The 18,783-nt window shown below is 36.6% G+C and overlaps 3 protein-coding genes across 4 annotated transcripts in view; 2 read left to right on the top strand and 1 right to left on the bottom strand.

Moving 5' to 3' along the window:
• Nucleotides 1–18,783, bottom strand: part of LOC107793624 (uncharacterized) — a 108,932-nt gene that overhangs the window by 77,479 nt on the left and 12,670 nt on the right. The window lies entirely within an intron of this gene.
• On the top strand, nucleotides 16,204–16,989 carry LOC142182146 (uncharacterized). Its single transcript, XM_075256135.1, has 3 exons — nucleotides 16,204–16,256; nucleotides 16,344–16,475; nucleotides 16,571–16,989. The coding sequence occupies exons 2-3, from the start codon at nucleotides 16,349–16,351 to the stop codon at nucleotides 16,987–16,989; spliced, it is 546 nt and encodes a 181-aa protein (XP_075112236.1). The 5' UTR covers nucleotides 16,204–16,256; nucleotides 16,344–16,348.
• LOC142181514 (uncharacterized) lies at nucleotides 17,220–18,331 on the top strand. Its single transcript, XM_075254421.1, has 2 exons — nucleotides 17,220–17,330; nucleotides 17,407–18,331. The coding sequence occupies exons 1-2, from the start codon at nucleotides 17,274–17,276 to the stop codon at nucleotides 18,211–18,213; spliced, it is 864 nt and encodes a 287-aa protein (XP_075110522.1). The 5' UTR covers nucleotides 17,220–17,273; the 3' UTR covers nucleotides 18,214–18,331.

Raw genomic sequence — 18,783 nt, 5'->3', positions numbered from 1 at the left:
GATGGTATTTTTCAAGTTCCAGCACTTCTCTGTATCATGCCCCGAAGTACCATAACAATATTCATATCTTAAGAAGTAATCAAGATTCTTTGGAGGAGGGTTGGGCAATTTTGACTCAATTAGCCTCAACATATCCAACTGCCTCAATTTGTGAAATTATTGGTATAAGGGTGAACGTTTTCTTTCGCTGTGACCTATCATTTTTGAATGCTGGATTGGGCAGAAACCTGGGCTGGCAGGGTTTCGGTAGGCTCATGGGAGTGGGTAAGTATTTTGTAGAGCTGGGTAGGTATTTTGTGGGGCTGGGGCACGCCATTGTGCGTAGGCATGAGGTTGAGTATATGTTTGAGCGAGGTGGACAGAAATATGAGGGTCTTGTGATGGGAAGTAGTGTTGGGTGGATTATATGGGGGTGTAGGTTTTGTGATGGGGTTGAGGCTGGGTATAGTGGTGAGATGGGCCCCTTGGTCCAAACCATGATCCTGAATCAATTGTTGACACATCTCTTTTCTTCTTCTTTCCGATCACTCCTCTAGTACCATTCTGAATGGCTTGGTAGTTGCCTTGATAGCTGAGTAACTCATGATTTTGCTTGATTTAAGCCATTCTTCCACCATGACACCCATCTTCACTACCTCGTTGAAAGACTTGCCTATGGCCGATATTAGATGGCTAAAGTAGGTGGGCTCCAGAGCCTGCAAAAAGTACTCCATCATTTCGCTCTCCTCCATCGGGGGATTAAGTCTTGCTACTTGTTCTCTCCAGCGAAAACCATATTCTCTAAAACTTTCACTAGGCTTCTTCTCAATGTTAGTCAGAGACAAACGATCTGGAACGATCTCGATGTTGTATTGGAAATAATGCTTGGGCCAAATCATCCCATGTATACCATCTGTTGTGATCTTGACGAGTGTACCACTTCAATGCCGCGCCACTCAGACTCTGGCTAAAGTATGCCATCAACAGCTCATATTTCCCACTGGCTCCTCTCATTTTACTGTATAATCCCCTCAAATGGGCTACCGGGTCTCTGTGCCCGTCATATAGATCAAATTTAGGCATCTTGAATCCCACCGACAACTGAATATCGGGGAATAGACAAAAATCTTTGTAGGATACGCTCACTTGGTCTCCTAATCCCTGCATGTTTCTGAACGACTGTTCCAGGCTTCTTACCTTCCTGAACATCTCCTCCTACTCTAGATTTTTAGGTGGTTTCTCAGTCTCAACTGGGAGGTTGAAACGAGGAGTGTAGGAGTAATGTTCTGGAGCTTTGAAAGTGGGCTCAGGGGGATAGTATTGGTTATCTTGGGTCTGGAATAAGGTCTCACTAGAGGATCGATGGAGTGTAGCGGGTAGAGGTTTCACAAAAACATTGGTAGCTGGTGGAGGAGGGTATGGGTAGTGGTGCTTGTGGAGTTTGGGAAGTGGTGCCTTGGTAGTGGTGGTAAATAGGGAAGCCTGGAGAAGAATCAGCAGTGGGAGGTTCTTGGGAGTGAGCCAATAGCGGGACAAAAGCAGGGTTGGAGGGAAATGATTATGGTGGATACCCTTTCATCCACGGTTGGTATATCTCTATCATCTGGTGTTTCAACTTATGTAACTCCTCTTTCAGATTAACATCAGACTCATCCCCATCCCTTAACTGATCAATAACACTTGCATCCAGTTCTTGGCCAGTCATGATCAACTTGTCTTTGGACCTGGTGTTGTATAAGTGAGTTGCTAGAATGCCAAACAAACTAACCACCTGCCTGGACTAGATGACAACATGCAAACTCGTTAGCGATTAGAGCTTAACAGATAGGCAACCGCATGGTGGGAATGCAATACACCTAAACAGTTAACCATTTCTAAGATGTATTTGAATGGTTGCTTGTGTCATCCCGGCTTTTACTAATTTTCATTTTGTAATTTTTCACTCTTTTTTTTTCATTCCTGTCTTTCTTTGCTTAATTCTTATCTTTATTCCTTTATTCTCTCATTTTTCCTCTCTTGTTTTACAATTGTTTCTTTCCCACAACTTTCTTGTTTTTTTTTTCTTTTTTTTTTCCTTTTTTTTTCCTCTCTCAAAAATCTTTTATTTCCTTTTCATTTCAAGGTTATGATCGAATCCTATGGGGATTGCTTCCGCATGAATCAGACCAAGCGTAGTTCGAGAAATAAGTGTAAAATAAAATGAATAATAGAAAACCATTTTTGGGGTTTTCAAATTTCATAAAACAAAATAAAATAAAACATCTTGATTATGACAACTTTCCCTACAGATTTAAACATAAAGGCTAAGAGACTCAATGAGTGGGCCGACAACTTCAAAAGAAAACTAAAAATACAGACTCAAATTAAACTAACAAACTGACAATACAAACTCGAAAATAAACTAACAAAAATAGACTCGAACAAACAAAGTCAAGAATACATAAGTGCTTCAACTGCTGCCCCAGTTGGCCTTGCTGCGGGCCCTTGCGCATGTCTTCTTGGAGGCGTCAAGTCATCCATAACCTATCGGACAAAAATTATAACTTAAGCGAAGAACATGGACCTGGTCATGTATTCACACTCATTGCATTTCATCACAATGTAGTCCGCAATTCTCCTAACCCTTTCCCTGATAATACCCTTCTCCTGTAGCAACCGTCCGATCTGCTGAGATCTAGCACCCAAAACTTGTTTGACTGCATGGTTTTGCTCTTGAAGCTGCTGAAGGTCTTTCTCTAGCTATGCCATCGGGGCATAACAATGCTCCCTTTCTACTTTGAAGTCTCTCGCCTGCTTGGCCATTTCATTTTCAAGGACATTGACCCTTTTCTTTATATTCACTATTCTCTTGTCATACTTCTCCTTCAGTTGCCGAATAAAACTGGCACGCCCCTCTGCATTCTTAGCTAACTTGGCTCGGGCATTTTCTAGCTCCACTTCGGTCTTTTGCAAATCATCCTCAAAATCACACACTTTTTGGGTAAGGCTGTAGATGAGCTTTTCATCTTTTCTGCTCCTGCCTGGGTTCTTGATTGCTATTCTCATTTTTCGAACTTGGGCTCGGAGAGCTTCATTCTTTTGGGTCAACTTTCTTCTTTCACCTTCGGCTTCTTATGCTTGGAGATTATTGTTGAATTCCATGTTTCTCGGCTTCTCTTTCAAGGCATGAATCTCGACTTGATATTTCTTCTCTTTTTCCCCCATGCCAACCTTTCTTGGATTTTGTCGTCAAAAGCTTGAACATGAGGTCTCTTGGTAGGCCTCTCGGGCTCGGGCTCGAGCTCAGGCTCAAGCTCGTTGTTTACACAAGACCTTTTCTCAAACCAGGCAGCATAATTTGGATCTACTTCCCCCTTTGCAATATCTGGTACCTGGGTGCTATTTTTCAGATACCGGCAGCTATTCCAATCCTGCAGAACTAAAGCCTCGGGCAATGCAGCTTCTGGATGCAGCTCTATGACCTTGGTGGTTAGATCTTCATTTTCGGGCACGATCTGATATATTCCTAATTGCCTCAAAACCCTTTGCGATGCATATGGCTGGATACTCCTCACACCCATTAACCTCAGGAAACCCTTGGTAGAAATCATGTATATGGCTTCTGTCATCGGGAGTCATCCTATAGTCCACTCAACCTGACTTGCTTTGAGAGCTTTCAAGTGGGAGACCCATGCTTCAAACCCTTTTGGCACATTGTAGTCCTTTACCCTTTCCTCGTAACTGGTAATGAAATTATCCAGTCTCGAACCATAACTCATGAATCTGGGATGATGGCGAAGATGCTCTATCAGCCACATTTGTAGAAGGATATTGCAACCTTCAAAGAATTGAGCCCCTGCTTTGCATAATGTCAATGCTCGATAAATATCAGCCAGCACTAACTGGACAAGTGTATGACCTTCCTTGGTAGTGAGGATTTGTGCAATTCTGACCATATGAGTATCCACCGTCCCTTCCTCATTTGGAAAACCCATGATCCCCAAAAGTGCCACAATAAAAGCGAATCGACGATGAATTTTCCAAAGGCCTTTAGCTTGCTTGTTGCTCAAACCCTTTTTATGCGTTTCGAACCCAGCCGAGTGCCCGAACATGAAGTACAAGAAGTGGAAAGAACAACACCCTTTGCTTACATGGGCCTTCTTCATCTGTAAACTGATATTCAGGAGGTCAAAGAACTTGTGCACCGAAGGAGCCCTTAGAAATATAAGTTGTTGCTTCCTCAAGTCCTAGCCAAACTCAATGTACCCGGCCATTTTCTCCAACATAGGGGTGATCTCAAAGTCCAAGAAACGAAAAACATTGTGGATAGGGTCCCAAAAAGTTACCAAAGCCCTAATTAAATCTTCCCGTGGCTTGATTTCCAAAATGTTTTTAAGGGCACCCAATTGCTTTTTTACCCACTTCTGACCGCCTTCCTCTAGATCATTCCACCACATACGCAACTACAACTGAGCCTATTTTCTGACCACTTTTGACGATTGCTAGGTAATGTTCATTTGTGACGGGTCCTAGACAGTATTCATTTGTACCTGTGAAGGGTTAAGATTAGGTTTGACTCCAATGGACCTTCTTTTGCAAAACAGGTTTTCAATTTTTTTTTACAAGAAAAATCAATGGACCATAATTCCTTCCCTTATATGCTAAATCTAGCAAAAATGACCATTTTGCAAATGTTGCCCCTTCCCAATTCCAAATGAATTTTGAAGTCGGGGAGGACTACTTTATGGAAAAAATGACACTTTACAAACTTGTCCGTTCTTTCACGAAAATAGCCCTTTGACAACTGAAGAAACTCTAAGGCTATCTCGGCAAGAACGATTTAAGACATTACCGAAGCTGGATCGATTTATTTTGACCGAAACTCCAAACTACATTTATTTGACCGTTGACTCTTTTTCTCTTTTTCAAAAATAAGGCCGAACCTTATGTAGGTTGCCTACGTATCCCACATCCGGTGAGAATCAAACCTGCGTAGTTCGGTCAGTTTGGACACATTTGAAAATGACACAGTATTGACTCTTTTTGAAATGACTCTCTTTGAAATGACTCTCTTTGAGAAATTTTGGCAGAGTTCGGGACAATTTCAAATATCGGGGATTTTTCAGAAGCGGGTTTTATTTCCTTTCCTACATCACTCTTGGTTTTTCTTTTGCTTTATTTTCCCCAGCCGGTCAGCATACATGCCGAAACAAATAAATGTTCACATAACACATAGGATGCAACAGGATGGTATGTTATTTTGGGGCACACCTGTCCTAGATGGACCCAACCCCTGTGTTGAGTCCCCAAAGTCAAGTGCACGTGACGCAAATAAGCGTTCCTATGATGCTATGGTTTTCTACCCAACCTTGTCACTGGCCCAGCCTCGTTCTATTTAGTATAATTTTTACAGAAAAGCGGGCCACGCAAATGTGTGCACCATTTTCAGAAGACTCAGAGGAGTGGCATTAGAAGACAGTTATATACAATTCAATCAATATTAAAGTAGTAAACAGATAGCATTTAGCACAAAAGGTTCACAGAATACAATAATATTAACAATAAATGAAGCCAACTAAAAATCATATTAACAAGCTCGAATTCTTGAACCCTGAACCAGAGATTCTGGGTTCAATCCCCAGCAAAGTCGCCAGAGCTATCACACCTTCTTTTTACTACTCCCAGAAGGAGTATATAGGAGTTTTTTCCAATTTAAGTGACAATCGAAACGGGATTATATATTAAAATCAGAGTCTCTACTTGGGATAATTTATGGTGTCCCAAGTCACCGGTTTAAAATCCCGAATCAAGAAAAGTTGACTCTTATTATGGTCTGCAAATACAGAAGTCCGGGTAAGAAATTCTATTAACCTGGGAAAAGGTGTTAGGCATTCCCGAGTTCCGTGGTTCTAGCACGGTCTCTTTGATCATACTTGCCTTTTTAAATTGTTTAATTACTGATTTTAGAACCTATGTGCATTTTCCTCTCTTAATTAAGATATTATCTTGAAATGAGTCACGCGTACATTACCCATTGGTTTGGCGCATCAAAAATTGTGTCACTCGAATGTGTCCACAATTAGTGATGCTTTATTATTATTAAGAAGAAGTTTGGCCAAAGTTTCGCGAACGCATACTCCGGTTTTGTTTTTAAAATCGTAATTATGTCATGCGAACGTATCCACAACCACGGTAGTATTTTAAACGTGCCTAAAGCAAACTACGAACAATTGTCATTTTCATATCTAAATTAATATGAGGGCCATGTATGATTAAATTGTGGATGGCACACCTCGAACTATATGAACTAAATTAAATTAGCGGCCTATTAGCAACCACTTTATTATTTAGCAAAAGTTGACCGAAGTTGTGCGAACGCATACTCCGCATTGGTTTTAGAATTGTAATTATGTCACGCGAACGTGTACACAATCATAGTTGTATTTTAAATGGCCCTAAAGCCTTTTCTACGAATATTTATCCTAATGTCTACTTATATCATGTGAGGGCCATAGATTAATTTTGACGGCACACCTCAATCTAATTACAAGAATTACTTTAACCAATGTGATTTAAGGCCATATTTACACAACTACTAATTAAAAAAGGGGGTCGCGCTGGGCTTTCAAGCGTTTGGGCCACGCCTGTTATAGACATAGTCGGCAACATCAGTTAAATGAGGATCTGGGCTCGAAAGCAGGCCCAAAAACGATAAGGCATACAATTTCCCCATTTCCAAGTGGCCCCAATGTCCAGGCCCAAAGTAAATCCAAATTTGGTAAAAAATAAAGGCTGAGGAGTGTGGGACTCAAGATCGAGTCCACACAGAACATAGGAAACATCTAAAACCTGAGAAGGCTAGCTGAGCCCATTTGGCTATTATCAGTACCCAACAATATGATGTAAAAAAACTTTAAATGCTACAAAACCATATTACACATCTAAAAGGAGCATTGTTTTGAATTCAATTGGATTAGTGACATGAGAACAAGGTTGTATAGCATTCAAACTTAATTTAGTCTCATGCTAACTTATGAACAATTTGTATGAAATTCGAACCTCAATCTAAACCTCTCTAATACAAACAATAGCAAAATCCAACAAGAGTATCATGTGACCACCTTGAATATGAAAATCTCATCAACTCTGAACAGAGTTAAACGAAAACCAAAAGCAATTCATTACATGACCTAAGCCCTCACTGCAAAAAGCCTTGAGCATTTATCTATACCCATGGCAAGCTTAAATCAACTTACAACCTAATAGGAGATGCGAGAGATAAGTTAAGACAAAGGATATATCCCAAGAGGGATTATGCAGAATATATATATATATATATATATATATATATATATATATATATATATATATATATATATATATATATATATATATATATATATATGTATGTATATGCTATTACATAACATGAATGTAATTGAAGAACATAGAAAGTAAAGTTCAACAAAAAATAGCTTGTGTTCATCATATTTCCACATTCAGATTACACATTTACACCTCATGTTTTATCCACAGTCCAAAAGATACCTGGAAGTCAAGAGAAAAACAAGGAGAGTGAGGGATTTAGCAACAGCAGTAGATCAACAACATCAACACCAATTTTCAGCCCATTTTAGATCATTTTAAACCCAGATGAACAAAAATTCTTTGAAGCTTTCAAATTCTGCCTAATGATCAATATTAAAGAGCAAAACCAAAGCTAGTTTCCACTAGAAGATGCAGGAAAATTTCAATATTTAGAGTGTTCAAGGCTGCTTAAAAATGAAGGGAAAGAGGTCTTATATAGGCATGCCTAAGGCAGCCCTAGTCCAGCTAATCAATTCCCTTTCTACCCTTGAATTCTTGGTTGTTTTACCCTTTTACCCCTTTTAAAATATCTGATACCCCCTGCTCTTAACAAATCAGCTCTCATCTTATCCTCTAGAAACTTCCTCTTAACAGAAAATGATTCCCTAGGTTTCCAAATACCTAAATTGACCCCTGACACCCCTATATTTACTTTTCAATTACTGAACCAAAACCCAAAGGAAATTTATGGGCCACTCCTTTCCAAACAAAGATGGGCCAATCAACCCAAAAGACCCAAACAAGGATTTTCAGAATGAAACCGAATAAACAACCTAATTAAAAATGCAAACTATGATTGACCTTGAACCAAAAACATGCTAAAATGTATCAACAATTAGATAATTTAAAAAAATAATAAAATGAGAACAACATGTCTGATGATTGCCCTAACTTAAGAATTTACCCTAATCACAAACTGGACAACAAATTAACTTTTTTAGCTCATAAATAAACAAATAATTAGATGAATAGAGGTTAAAACTAAAGAAAGAAGTCGGAGAACAAAGAAAAATATAAAAAGAAACTAAGGAGAAGAGTAACATGAAGAAACTGATTAAAGAAAGGTAGAAGAAAGGAAACAACATAGAAGAAAAAAAACCACAGAAATAGGCAGATGGGAAAAATAAATGGAAAAAATACCTAGTAGTTGACTTAAAGAAACTCTGGCCGTTCCAATTTAAGCCCAAAATTGATGTTAATCGCATGTTCTGGTTGAGAACACATGACCAACATTAATTTCATGCTAAATCAAACCTTGAAACTCAAAGACTTGGAGATTTAGGCCTTGCATGCTACAGAACAGGGGTACGCGGATTTGGGGCTTTAGGGTTTTGACTTTAAATCTAAAATTCAAGAAGATTGAGAGGGATTCGAGGGAAATCGTTTTGGGGTGTAGGAAGAGGAGAGGCCAGGGATTATAGGGTGTAATTTTGGAGGTGGTTTGGGGTTGTGCCACCGCCGGAGATGGTGAGGAATTTTAGGCAATAATTAAAATTTTAATTTAGTTTTTTGGTTAAATTAGACCTAAGATTCATTTTCTTTATACTAATATCATAAATATTTAGATGAGTAGCTCATTAATTAAATAAAAGGCAAAATAAACTCAAAACACACATATTGGAGAGCTTCAAAAGGTTGATTATTGAAAGGACCTACTGATTTTGTTTTGTTGATTTCCCGAGACTTGAGGGGGGAGGGGCTCATTTAGTCCAATAAAATTAAGGAGATGCCATTTTCTAAGAGTAAGGGACAAAACATGAGCACAGATAAGCATGGGACTGGGGCCTAATTGAAAAGAGATATGTATAGCGCAGTATTTTAAAGCGTTATGCGTGAAAATACAAACAAAGAGTATAACACGGTTTTATATAGTGCTATACTTTAACGGTCAAAACACCGTTAAGGTATAGCGCGGTATAAAATCACATTATATGTAGAATGGTCACTCTTTTGTTTCTACACATATTTTACACTTGTCCAAAAAGACCACAATTGGGTTCCGGACTCGTATATATGCTGGCCTCCGTTCCTTTTATTTTCTCCCCTTTCTATCTTTATTCTTTGTTTTTGTTATATGCAGTACTCCATATAAAAATCTTTTTACTGAGAAGTTTTATTTTGTGCCTCATACAACTTACACTAGTTGTATGAGGCTCCTTTATGTCTCACAAATTTGTGGACCCCAATCTTACATTTCTGGGTCCACAGAAATCTGGGTTCAAAAACTCATACAACTGACACTAGTTGTATGAGGCAACTTTTTTGTCTCACAGTTTTGTGAACCCAGATTTCTGTGGACCAAGAAGTATAAGATTGGGAGCCACAAATTTGTGAGACAAAAAGGAGCCGCATACAACTAGTGTAAGTTGTATGAGATACAAAATAAAACTTTTCTTACTAAAGTATCAGGTTATTTAAGGATCAAACTATTATAATAATGTGAGTTTGTAACCTTAAGAAAAGTACAAGGGATCTGTTATGGATAGTGTTAAAAATTGGCATATAACTTAATTGATCCTAATTTGAGATTAGAGTATAATTGATTGATATATAACTTACATATTGATAGAAAAATATTTTTGATATCTCAAAAAGAAATATTCCAAAATTATGTCTAGATTCATTTTTTTTACTATTATATTAATGAGACATTATTATAGTAATTATTTTAATTATATTTGTAACAACTAATTTGATAAGTTTAATCTGACAATTGAATGGCTATAATAACTTCTACGTTACTTTTTGTCACAACAATAATGTTTAGCCTTAATGGCTATAATTTTCAAACGTTTCTTAACCATTAAAGCAAAATGGTTTCAAAGGTTCCATCAGATGTTTACATTCTTTTGGACTCTATATGTATATATATTTCTTTGTATTTATTTTGAGTGAGTGAACAAAGTAAATACTTTTCTACTATTGTGTTGGGTTGTCTTTGTTAATTTTTGTTGTTTCTGCTCCTAGTTATACTAGAAGAGCTTGTTGAATCCTGGGGGATACGCATAATTTTATTCATCTCGATGTGGACGAAATATCCTTAAGGACAGTGTATTCGACACGCCTCAAGCTAAATTTTATTCTCTATAATTTAATATTTTTCCAACAATCTTAAGGATAATTCCACGATGCTATGGATAATATCAATTATGGGATCTCGAGAGTAAAAGATGATAGATGAACAATATTATTATTATATTGGCATATATCGTTGTTGCTGGTTATACTTTGGCATGCACTTTTGATAAGTCGTTATTTCAATTTCGTACACTATCGTATTATGAAGATCAAATCGCACCACAAAATTAAGGAATTCAATTTGAGTATATGTGTTCCAAGATCATTGCGGGCCCCCTCCGTATTAGTTTGTTAGAAATAATAGATAAGACCATCATGCTCTTGTGACATTTTGGGTGAAACTATATTATTAGCTTGTTATTTATAAATTGGTGGAACTCTTTATGAGTTGTGGAAATGGTATCTCCTTAACTTGAAATTTTTAAAAAATGTGGGGGACCATGGTATCCTAAGTTATCTAGCTTGATCCTAAAAAAAAATTGTTTATTAAAATTATAACATTGAAGCCTTACAAAAATGAGATATTTTGTGAAAATTTTTTTGTATTGGAAGATCAAAATTTTGTTGTATTTCTAACTTCGAAAAGTTATGCTGCTTTGGGTCTCTTAATCACTTGGGTGCAGAAAATCATTGAATTATGACCCATTTCTTACTGATTTGAGATATTTTTATAAATTAAAGTTGCTTCTGTATTTAGAAAATTTTATTTGGTACTTGACTACGGAAGATACAAAAAGAAACTAAATTCTTATGTGTTCAAAGATGGTTCAAAAGGCACTTGTACAGAAGTCAGGTTTTATTTCATTTGAGATGATTTTATGCTTTATTTGAGAAATACTATAAGTTAGTATTTTGTATGTGGATTTTCCACTGTATTAGAAAGATACAATGATGATATTGAATCTCTGATTCAGATGAGAAAAAACTAGCTAGTTGTTGTGTGATCACCTTTGGTGGGTGTTATGATATTAAAATTGCCTGGCAGTGAAGCTGATTAAGCAACCTATTGATGTGTATTCCACTAGGAATTAAACCGACAATATTTATGTCGATGAATTGGGATTGCCAAGGTTCAATAGCCATTGTAAGAAAATAAATCTTTCACCGGGAAAAGTAGACATATTTTTTTAAAGATATAATGTCATAAAGCAGTTGCTTAGAGATGAGAAGTTTTTATACATATTATGTGTAGTCAAAAGAGGATTTGGCCGATCCTTTAACTTATAAGTGAAACATCGAGGGGTTGAGACTTTTGCCAATTTGAGATGTATCAACAATGATGGTAACCCAACCTATGTGATTGGAGATCCCATGAAGTAGGATCATAACAAGTCATTAGTTGATCAAATGTGCACTATTAAGTTATGTTTCTTCCTATGGTGTGTGTGTATATAGTGCAAAACTGCAAGGAATATGAGGTTGAGTTATTAAACTCTTAATCCAATAATCTATAGCCTTTTATAGGTGGTGTATTGTGTTGCATAATACACTTGATGGATGGACCTATATGAATGTGGAGTGAGGCCGCTCCTATGAAATTTGTGGCAAAAAATTCTAGAGCACTCATGAAAACCAGGCGCGCGCATGGCCTATTAGCGCAAAACCGCGATAAACAATAAAGTGTGTGGGGTTATAATGTGATAGATAAGACACTAAACTTACAAAAGAATTCTTGGTTCATAGAAGTTTTGAACTTCACCAATTGTTCTGTAAGTTTAATCTTATTTTATCTAGGTCTGGTTCATAGTCCAAGAAATATCAAATTCGGTGCATTATGCTCATTTGTGAAACCCAGCAAATTATTTTATTATTTTACTATTTTTTAGTATTCTTTTGAAATATGTGGGGATTGATAGAAAAATACTTTTGATATCTCAAAAAGAAATATTCCAAAACTATATCTAGATTCATTTTCTTACTATTATATTAATGAGACGTTATTATAGTAATTGTTTTAATTATATTTGTAACAACTAATTTGATAAGTTTAATCTGACAATTGAATAGCTATAATAACTTCTACGTTACTTTTTGTCACAACAATAATGTTTAGCCTTAATGGCTATAATTTTCAAACGTTTCTTAACCATTAAAGCAAAATGGTTTCAAAGATTCCATCAAATGTTTACATTCTTTTGGACTCTATATGTATATATATTTTTTTGTACTTATTTTGAGTGAGTGAACAAAGTAAATACTTTTTTACTATTGTGCTGGGTTGTCTTTGTTAATCTTTGTTATTTCTTCTCCTAGTTATACTAGAAGAGCTTGTTGAATCCTGGGGGATACGCCTAATTTTATTCATCTCGGTGCGGATGAAATATCCTTAAGGACAGTATCTTCGACACGCCTCAAAGTAAATCTTATTTTCCATAATTTAATATTTTTCCAACACATATTACTATGAATATGAATTTGAGTTTTAAGTTTACAACTAGCAACGTGATGATAAGGTGAAACGCTATCAAACGCTCTTCTGATGTTAGATTAGACAATCTTTGGCTGACTACGCATAACGCAATTAGTTTCCTTTTTCCCAATTAGAGTATATCATTAGGCCGTGCATAGAAAAATCATTAAATGAATAATACCTGTGCTTTATTACTCAATATATTTGCATATTAGGTTGTCATCTTATTAAACACGGGAAAATATCCCAAAAAAATTGTTCGCCAATTAGTTCATTTTATTGGCACAAGGTGACCAGCTGACGTGTAAAATGCATAAATGGAAAAACATAATTTTTTTCGAGTTGCAAAGAGGTAATTTTAAGTCAATCTCATTTAACATTTGATTCATTACAACTTGCTGAATCCACCTCCACCATGGCAGGCGATTTTATTTACACTCATTTCCTTTTCCATAATAAATCTTTTTGGAGGCATATCACTGCCCTGGGAGAAGTTCTACCTTCATGAATATAGAGGTCGGCGAAATTTTTTATAAGAGGGACAAACTCCTCAGAACCACATGAAAATGTTAGTAAATGAAACTATCACATCCCCTTGACAATCAGACTAGTATATGACCTTCACACCGGCAACATGAATTGCCTTCTTAATTACCATGTCTAATTGGTCCAAGGCAGATAATAAGAGTATTCCTCCAATGCAACTTTATTCCTAATAACAAAAGTGAGCAGAAAATTGTGAAATATCCCCATCACCATGACACTGTGAATTCTGAAGCTTCTAATCTGTAAACTAACAATGTTGTAAAATGCAAAGTAGGAGAAGAATTAAAATACACTGAATATAGTCCTAATTAGTAACATCATATGCAACATAACACATGCCTTGGCCAAATATAAAAAAAACAAAACAGAAAAGCTATTGGGGTGCCAAGAAAACAGAAATGGTTGTCAAGGCGACTAACACCTTGTTTGGATGATTGTTATCTATTGTATTGTAACTTTAAATATGATGTTTGTTTTGATTGTTACTTAATTTTATTGTACCGTTAAATTCATTGTTACCTAACAACAAAATATGCCACTTTATGTAACGACCAATTTGGTGTGGTCGCGTCGTTACTTATCTTTTTCTCTCATCTCACCTTTCATTATTATATTAAATAGTTTTATTTTATCATTTACCCTACCTTTTTATATAATAATTTACCCCGTATTATAATTTTTATTTTTAATATTGCAAGTTTATTGTCGGTGTGCGATATCATGAAACAACGGCAAACGATACAATCTATCCAAACATTATATTTATCAAACAATACAATACAATACATTATAAAACGATATGTAACAACCATCCAAACAAGCTGAATGTGAATTGAGTTTTGAAAATCTAAAATAACTTTTAATTAAATACAATTCAAGAAACAACCAAAAATTAATCCATAATAGCAATAATGACAGATCACACTGCAACAACTCAAGGAGTTGAGGAAGGATAGAGAAGCAAAAACTCAATGGAATTCATAACTTGCAAGGCTGATACAACCAACTCTCAAAATGACATATAACATTGTTAGATAATCAACTAATGATAACTACAAGTAGTTCCTTTACTTTCAGAGAGGGAGAGAAAACTGCAGAAAACATAAACTAGTGGCTCTAATAGCATAATCACTATCCTCAAAAAACATAGCGGGGGGTTTTAGGGAGAGAGCAGAAAAATAAAGCCTACAGTCCCCCATATATAACAGTGTTTCACCAAAAATCTGAGTCCTTGGTCAAAGCTAAAAGAGAAATTCGGGTTACTGATAATCAGGAGACAAAAAATAAAATACTTTTGAGAACAATGGTAGAAGGTAAATAGATAAGTATTTCAATGAATTCTCAATAATATTCCGTGTCCTTACAAATGATGATACTTCTTCCTTTTATAGATCATTCTAGGTAAAGGAATAAAGCCTCAGCTTTAATGATATAATCATGAGCAATAAATGACATTAAATAAGCCGTTATACAATCATTCCTATTAAATACCAACTTTATAATGTATCAGACATTTAATAATGAATTTGGACTCCTTTCTGTCATCTGATCCTTGCTTTCAATGCCTTCTAATCTGTTGGCTGTAAATAATTTAAATTGGTACGAGACTCGTATATATACGTCGTCTCGTGCCTATTTAAATTCTTCTTCCCGTGGTTGTTTTCACCGTGCCTCTTAGTCAATTGTTGTTCTTTGACCATTCAACTAATCCACGTGTCATGCCACATCATTTTTAATATAAATTCAGTTTTTTTCCAATACAGATAGTCCCCCCCACTTTCCATTTTTTTTATCAATTAAATAATTGGGAAGTGGATCTTCATGTAAAAAGAACTTTTGCCACAATTAATGCTCATGACAGTACTAACGTCTCAACAGTCTTTTCCATTTAATGTTCTGTCCATGTGTCATTTTATAATTGATTCCGCTATTCATACCCTTCTTCGAGACTTCTTCATTCTCACTATTTATGAAGTGATAGCTGCCTTTATTATAGGCTTTTCATCATTACACTTAAAAAGTTGACGATTCCCATTTTACACATAACTTTGTCTTCCTTTGTCTTCTTCACAAATCTTCAGCACATACTTTCTTCTTAACAATGTCTTCTTCAAACCCTAACCGTAAAAAAGTTCCAATTCTAGATCAGTTCCCCAACGCCCCTGTTAGACACAGAAGAGGCGGAGGAAGTAGGCTTCGAACAAGGTTAGAATCTACGCGAGGCGACTCTTCTGGTTCTTCTTCAAGGAGTTTTGTCCCAAAAACCCCTTCTTCTAAAAGTAGGGAAATTCTTGATACTTCTCAAGAACCCTCAGTTCATGATATAGTTCCCGACGATTTGTCTTTTGAATGTGACAAAACGTCTCTTCAAAAACAAATTAAAAATTTAGAAAGAGCCGATACTTACCCAACATTAGTAACCGAGCTTACAATCCCCACCATAAGAAGAGATTGTAACTGGAATGATAGTCTCCGAATGTCAATTCCTTCCCCAAATCAAAGAATTTCCTCTTTTAGAAATGGGTATTCTTCTGTTTACACTTACCCCTTCACTTTAGGTTTTAATCCTCCGATTGACCCAGTTATTCTCGATTTTTGTCGTTTCTTTACAATTTGTTTGGCCAAATTGGTCCATTGGTGTGGAGAACAGTGGCTTGTTTGAGATATTTATCATCCAAGGCCAATGTCAATTTCACCTTTTCTCATCTCATTCATCTATACCATCCCAACTTAATACGCCATGGGGTTTTCACCTTAACTGCAAGGAGCAAAAAAGTTTTGGTAAACCCTGAGGATGACAAAGATCGTGGATGGTATATTCGTTACGTTGTTGTCTGTACAGTGGATTTGATTGGCGAAACAAATATTCCCTTTCCTGAGAAGTGGAATTTTGAACGTAAGTTTCCTCTTATTTACCGTACCTACTTTTTAGAATTTCAAAAGAATGTTGTTTTTAACCTCGTCCCTTCTTGGTTTTTTGTAGCAACCATGGGAGATGTGGAACCTATTCCCAACTTTCGTGGTTGGGTAGACTCACTTTTGAAGATTGCTAATAGGGAGCAGAGAACTTGGAAATCAATTTCTTCTTTACATGGCTGGAAAGTCAAAACACATGGTATCCCCCCCTCCCCTTTTTTAAAAAAAAATTTTGTTTTACATGTTAAGCACTTTTTCCTCAACTTTAATCATGTATATCCATTCTTTAATCAGGATTTGGCATTAGAGGAATGACAGCTGAAGTAGCTATGGCCATTCGCATGTCTGCGAATGTTGCTCTGGATTTAGATAAGGCTCGAGCCTTGCTGCCTAAAAGAAAAGCTACAAAGGAAAGTTCTGAAGAAGAAGAGGAGGGTACCTCCCTAATTACCAGGCCAAGGGCCAGGAGACGAATAATCATTGATAATGAAATTGAAAACACTCCTGCTCGTACCTCCGCCACCGAGCCTATTTTGATTCAATCTGATGAGGATGCCGAACCAAGAGATAATAATGAGTCAATTCAGCACCTTTTTGACAGTGGTTTCGGGAGTGGCGAGCTCGGACCTGTTTTTGATGAAGCTCATCTTTCCTCATTTGTTCCTATTTCCTCCATTCCTCTGCCAGCCGTAAGTGTTTCTTACCAGCTTTAACAACTTCCGTTTGTTTGCCAATTTCTACTGCTCCTATATCTGTTCCCTTGGCTGCTTCAACCGCACCTGCTTCTGCTCCGGTGTTGGTTTCTACATCTTTTCCCTCCATTCCTTCCGCTGCTCCTCTTCCCTCTGTTCATCATACAGAGATAGGTTCTCGCAGCGGAAATATGACAATGAGAAGTGTTACTTTGGAGGTTCCTGCCAATCATAGCCTCCTGAGGAAGACCGGCAGAGCCGATGTTTGGCTCGAACCTCTAATTGGAGATATCGAGAAGAAGAAGATGGAGAGCCATAGCTGCTTAACTTTGATGAATGACGTAGTTCATTCTACTTTGAAGGTATTTCTACCAACAAGTTTTTTTCTTTTTTTTTAAATTATCTTCAATTTCTCATTTCCATGACTTACCTCTGTAGGCTAACCTTATTAGCACGGAATTAATGAGAAGAATTTCCTTACTGGAAAGAAAAGCTCGTGAGTCTGAAAAGTCTGTCCACGAGGCTGAGGAAATAGCTAGGGGAGCCCAACTTGAAGCAACCAACTGGAAGGAGCAGTTCGAAAATGCTCAAGGGACTATAGAAGAGTTGCAAGAAGATAAAAACCTCCTAGAGCAGCAAAACCGTGGTTTAACTTCTGAACTGGCAACAGTCAAAGCCTCTTCAAGCCAATTGAAAAGAGACAAAGAGCTTTTGGAATGCTCTTTGTCAGAACAATTATCCAGAGCTAGTGAAGAAGTTAGAGAGCTGAAGGCACTTTTGGCTAAAAAGGAAGAATATGCAGGAGAGTTAGTGCAAAGCTTGACTCAAGCTCAGGCTGACTTACAGACTTCTTCTGACGAGATTCAAGCCTTGAAGAGTTCTCATGCTTCTCTTGAAGCTTCCCTTGATTCCCATTTAGCTGAAAATCAAATTTTAAAAAACGATCTTGCTATGTGGGAAAAGGAATATGGACTTCTAGAGGAAAATTTTAACATAGAAGTGAGTTGGGCTTTTCTGAATTCTCGTCGTGATGCTTTGACGGAAGCTGCTCAAGAGGGTTTTGACTTGCAGTCTGAACTGGCCAAAGTCATAGATACCATCGAGAAAAGCCAACAGTCTACTGATACTCCTTCTCCTGCCCTTGAAGTTCCTGAAAATGTTGCTATTCCAGCTTCAGAGGGTGAAACTTCTACAACCCAGTCTGTGGAAGTTGAAGCTTCCGTGACAACCCCCTCAATTGAATGATGGTTTTATCCCTTAGTTTTTTTAAAGGATTTTTTGGTGAAAGTCCCCAGTTATCATAATGGGGCACTTGTATAAACTTTTATTGACTAAGTTTCTACTTAGTCTTTTTAATTATATCAAGAAGTTTTATTAGTACTTCAATGTGTTCTACTCTTGCCTTTTCTTTACTTATTTAGGACTTATAGAATAGTTTAGCATTTTTATCCTTTGAAAATGCTTTATGATTCTTCCCATGACTTATTGACATGAGGCTTATAAAAGAGGGCCCTTTTATTTTATCGACACTTAATGAAGAAGACGTCTCAACTTCATAATGGTGTTAAAATACGATGAAAGTAATAGGAAAACACACGTTTTGTATGAAACAACTTTGGCAAGTTTTCATTCATAAACTTTTAACAAGTGTTTGACTGTTACATGTATTACAATACATCTACAACTTTTCTCGTAATTGTTTTTCTTGTAACAATTTGTAAATAACATAAACTAAACAAGGTTTTTTTTATAACTTGTTTCAGTACATAGTCATGACCCTATCTTTACATGTTAAGAAGGGTTTGAGAGGTGACT

Source organism: Nicotiana tabacum, chromosome 6 (assembly GCF_000715075.1).
Source record: "Nicotiana tabacum cultivar K326 chromosome 6, ASM71507v2, whole genome shotgun sequence".
Lineage (NCBI taxonomy): Eukaryota > Viridiplantae > Streptophyta > Magnoliopsida > Solanales > Solanaceae > Nicotiana > Nicotiana tabacum.
Note: the sequence above shows the minus strand (reverse complement) of the source record. Positions and strands in the feature narration are given on the sequence as shown.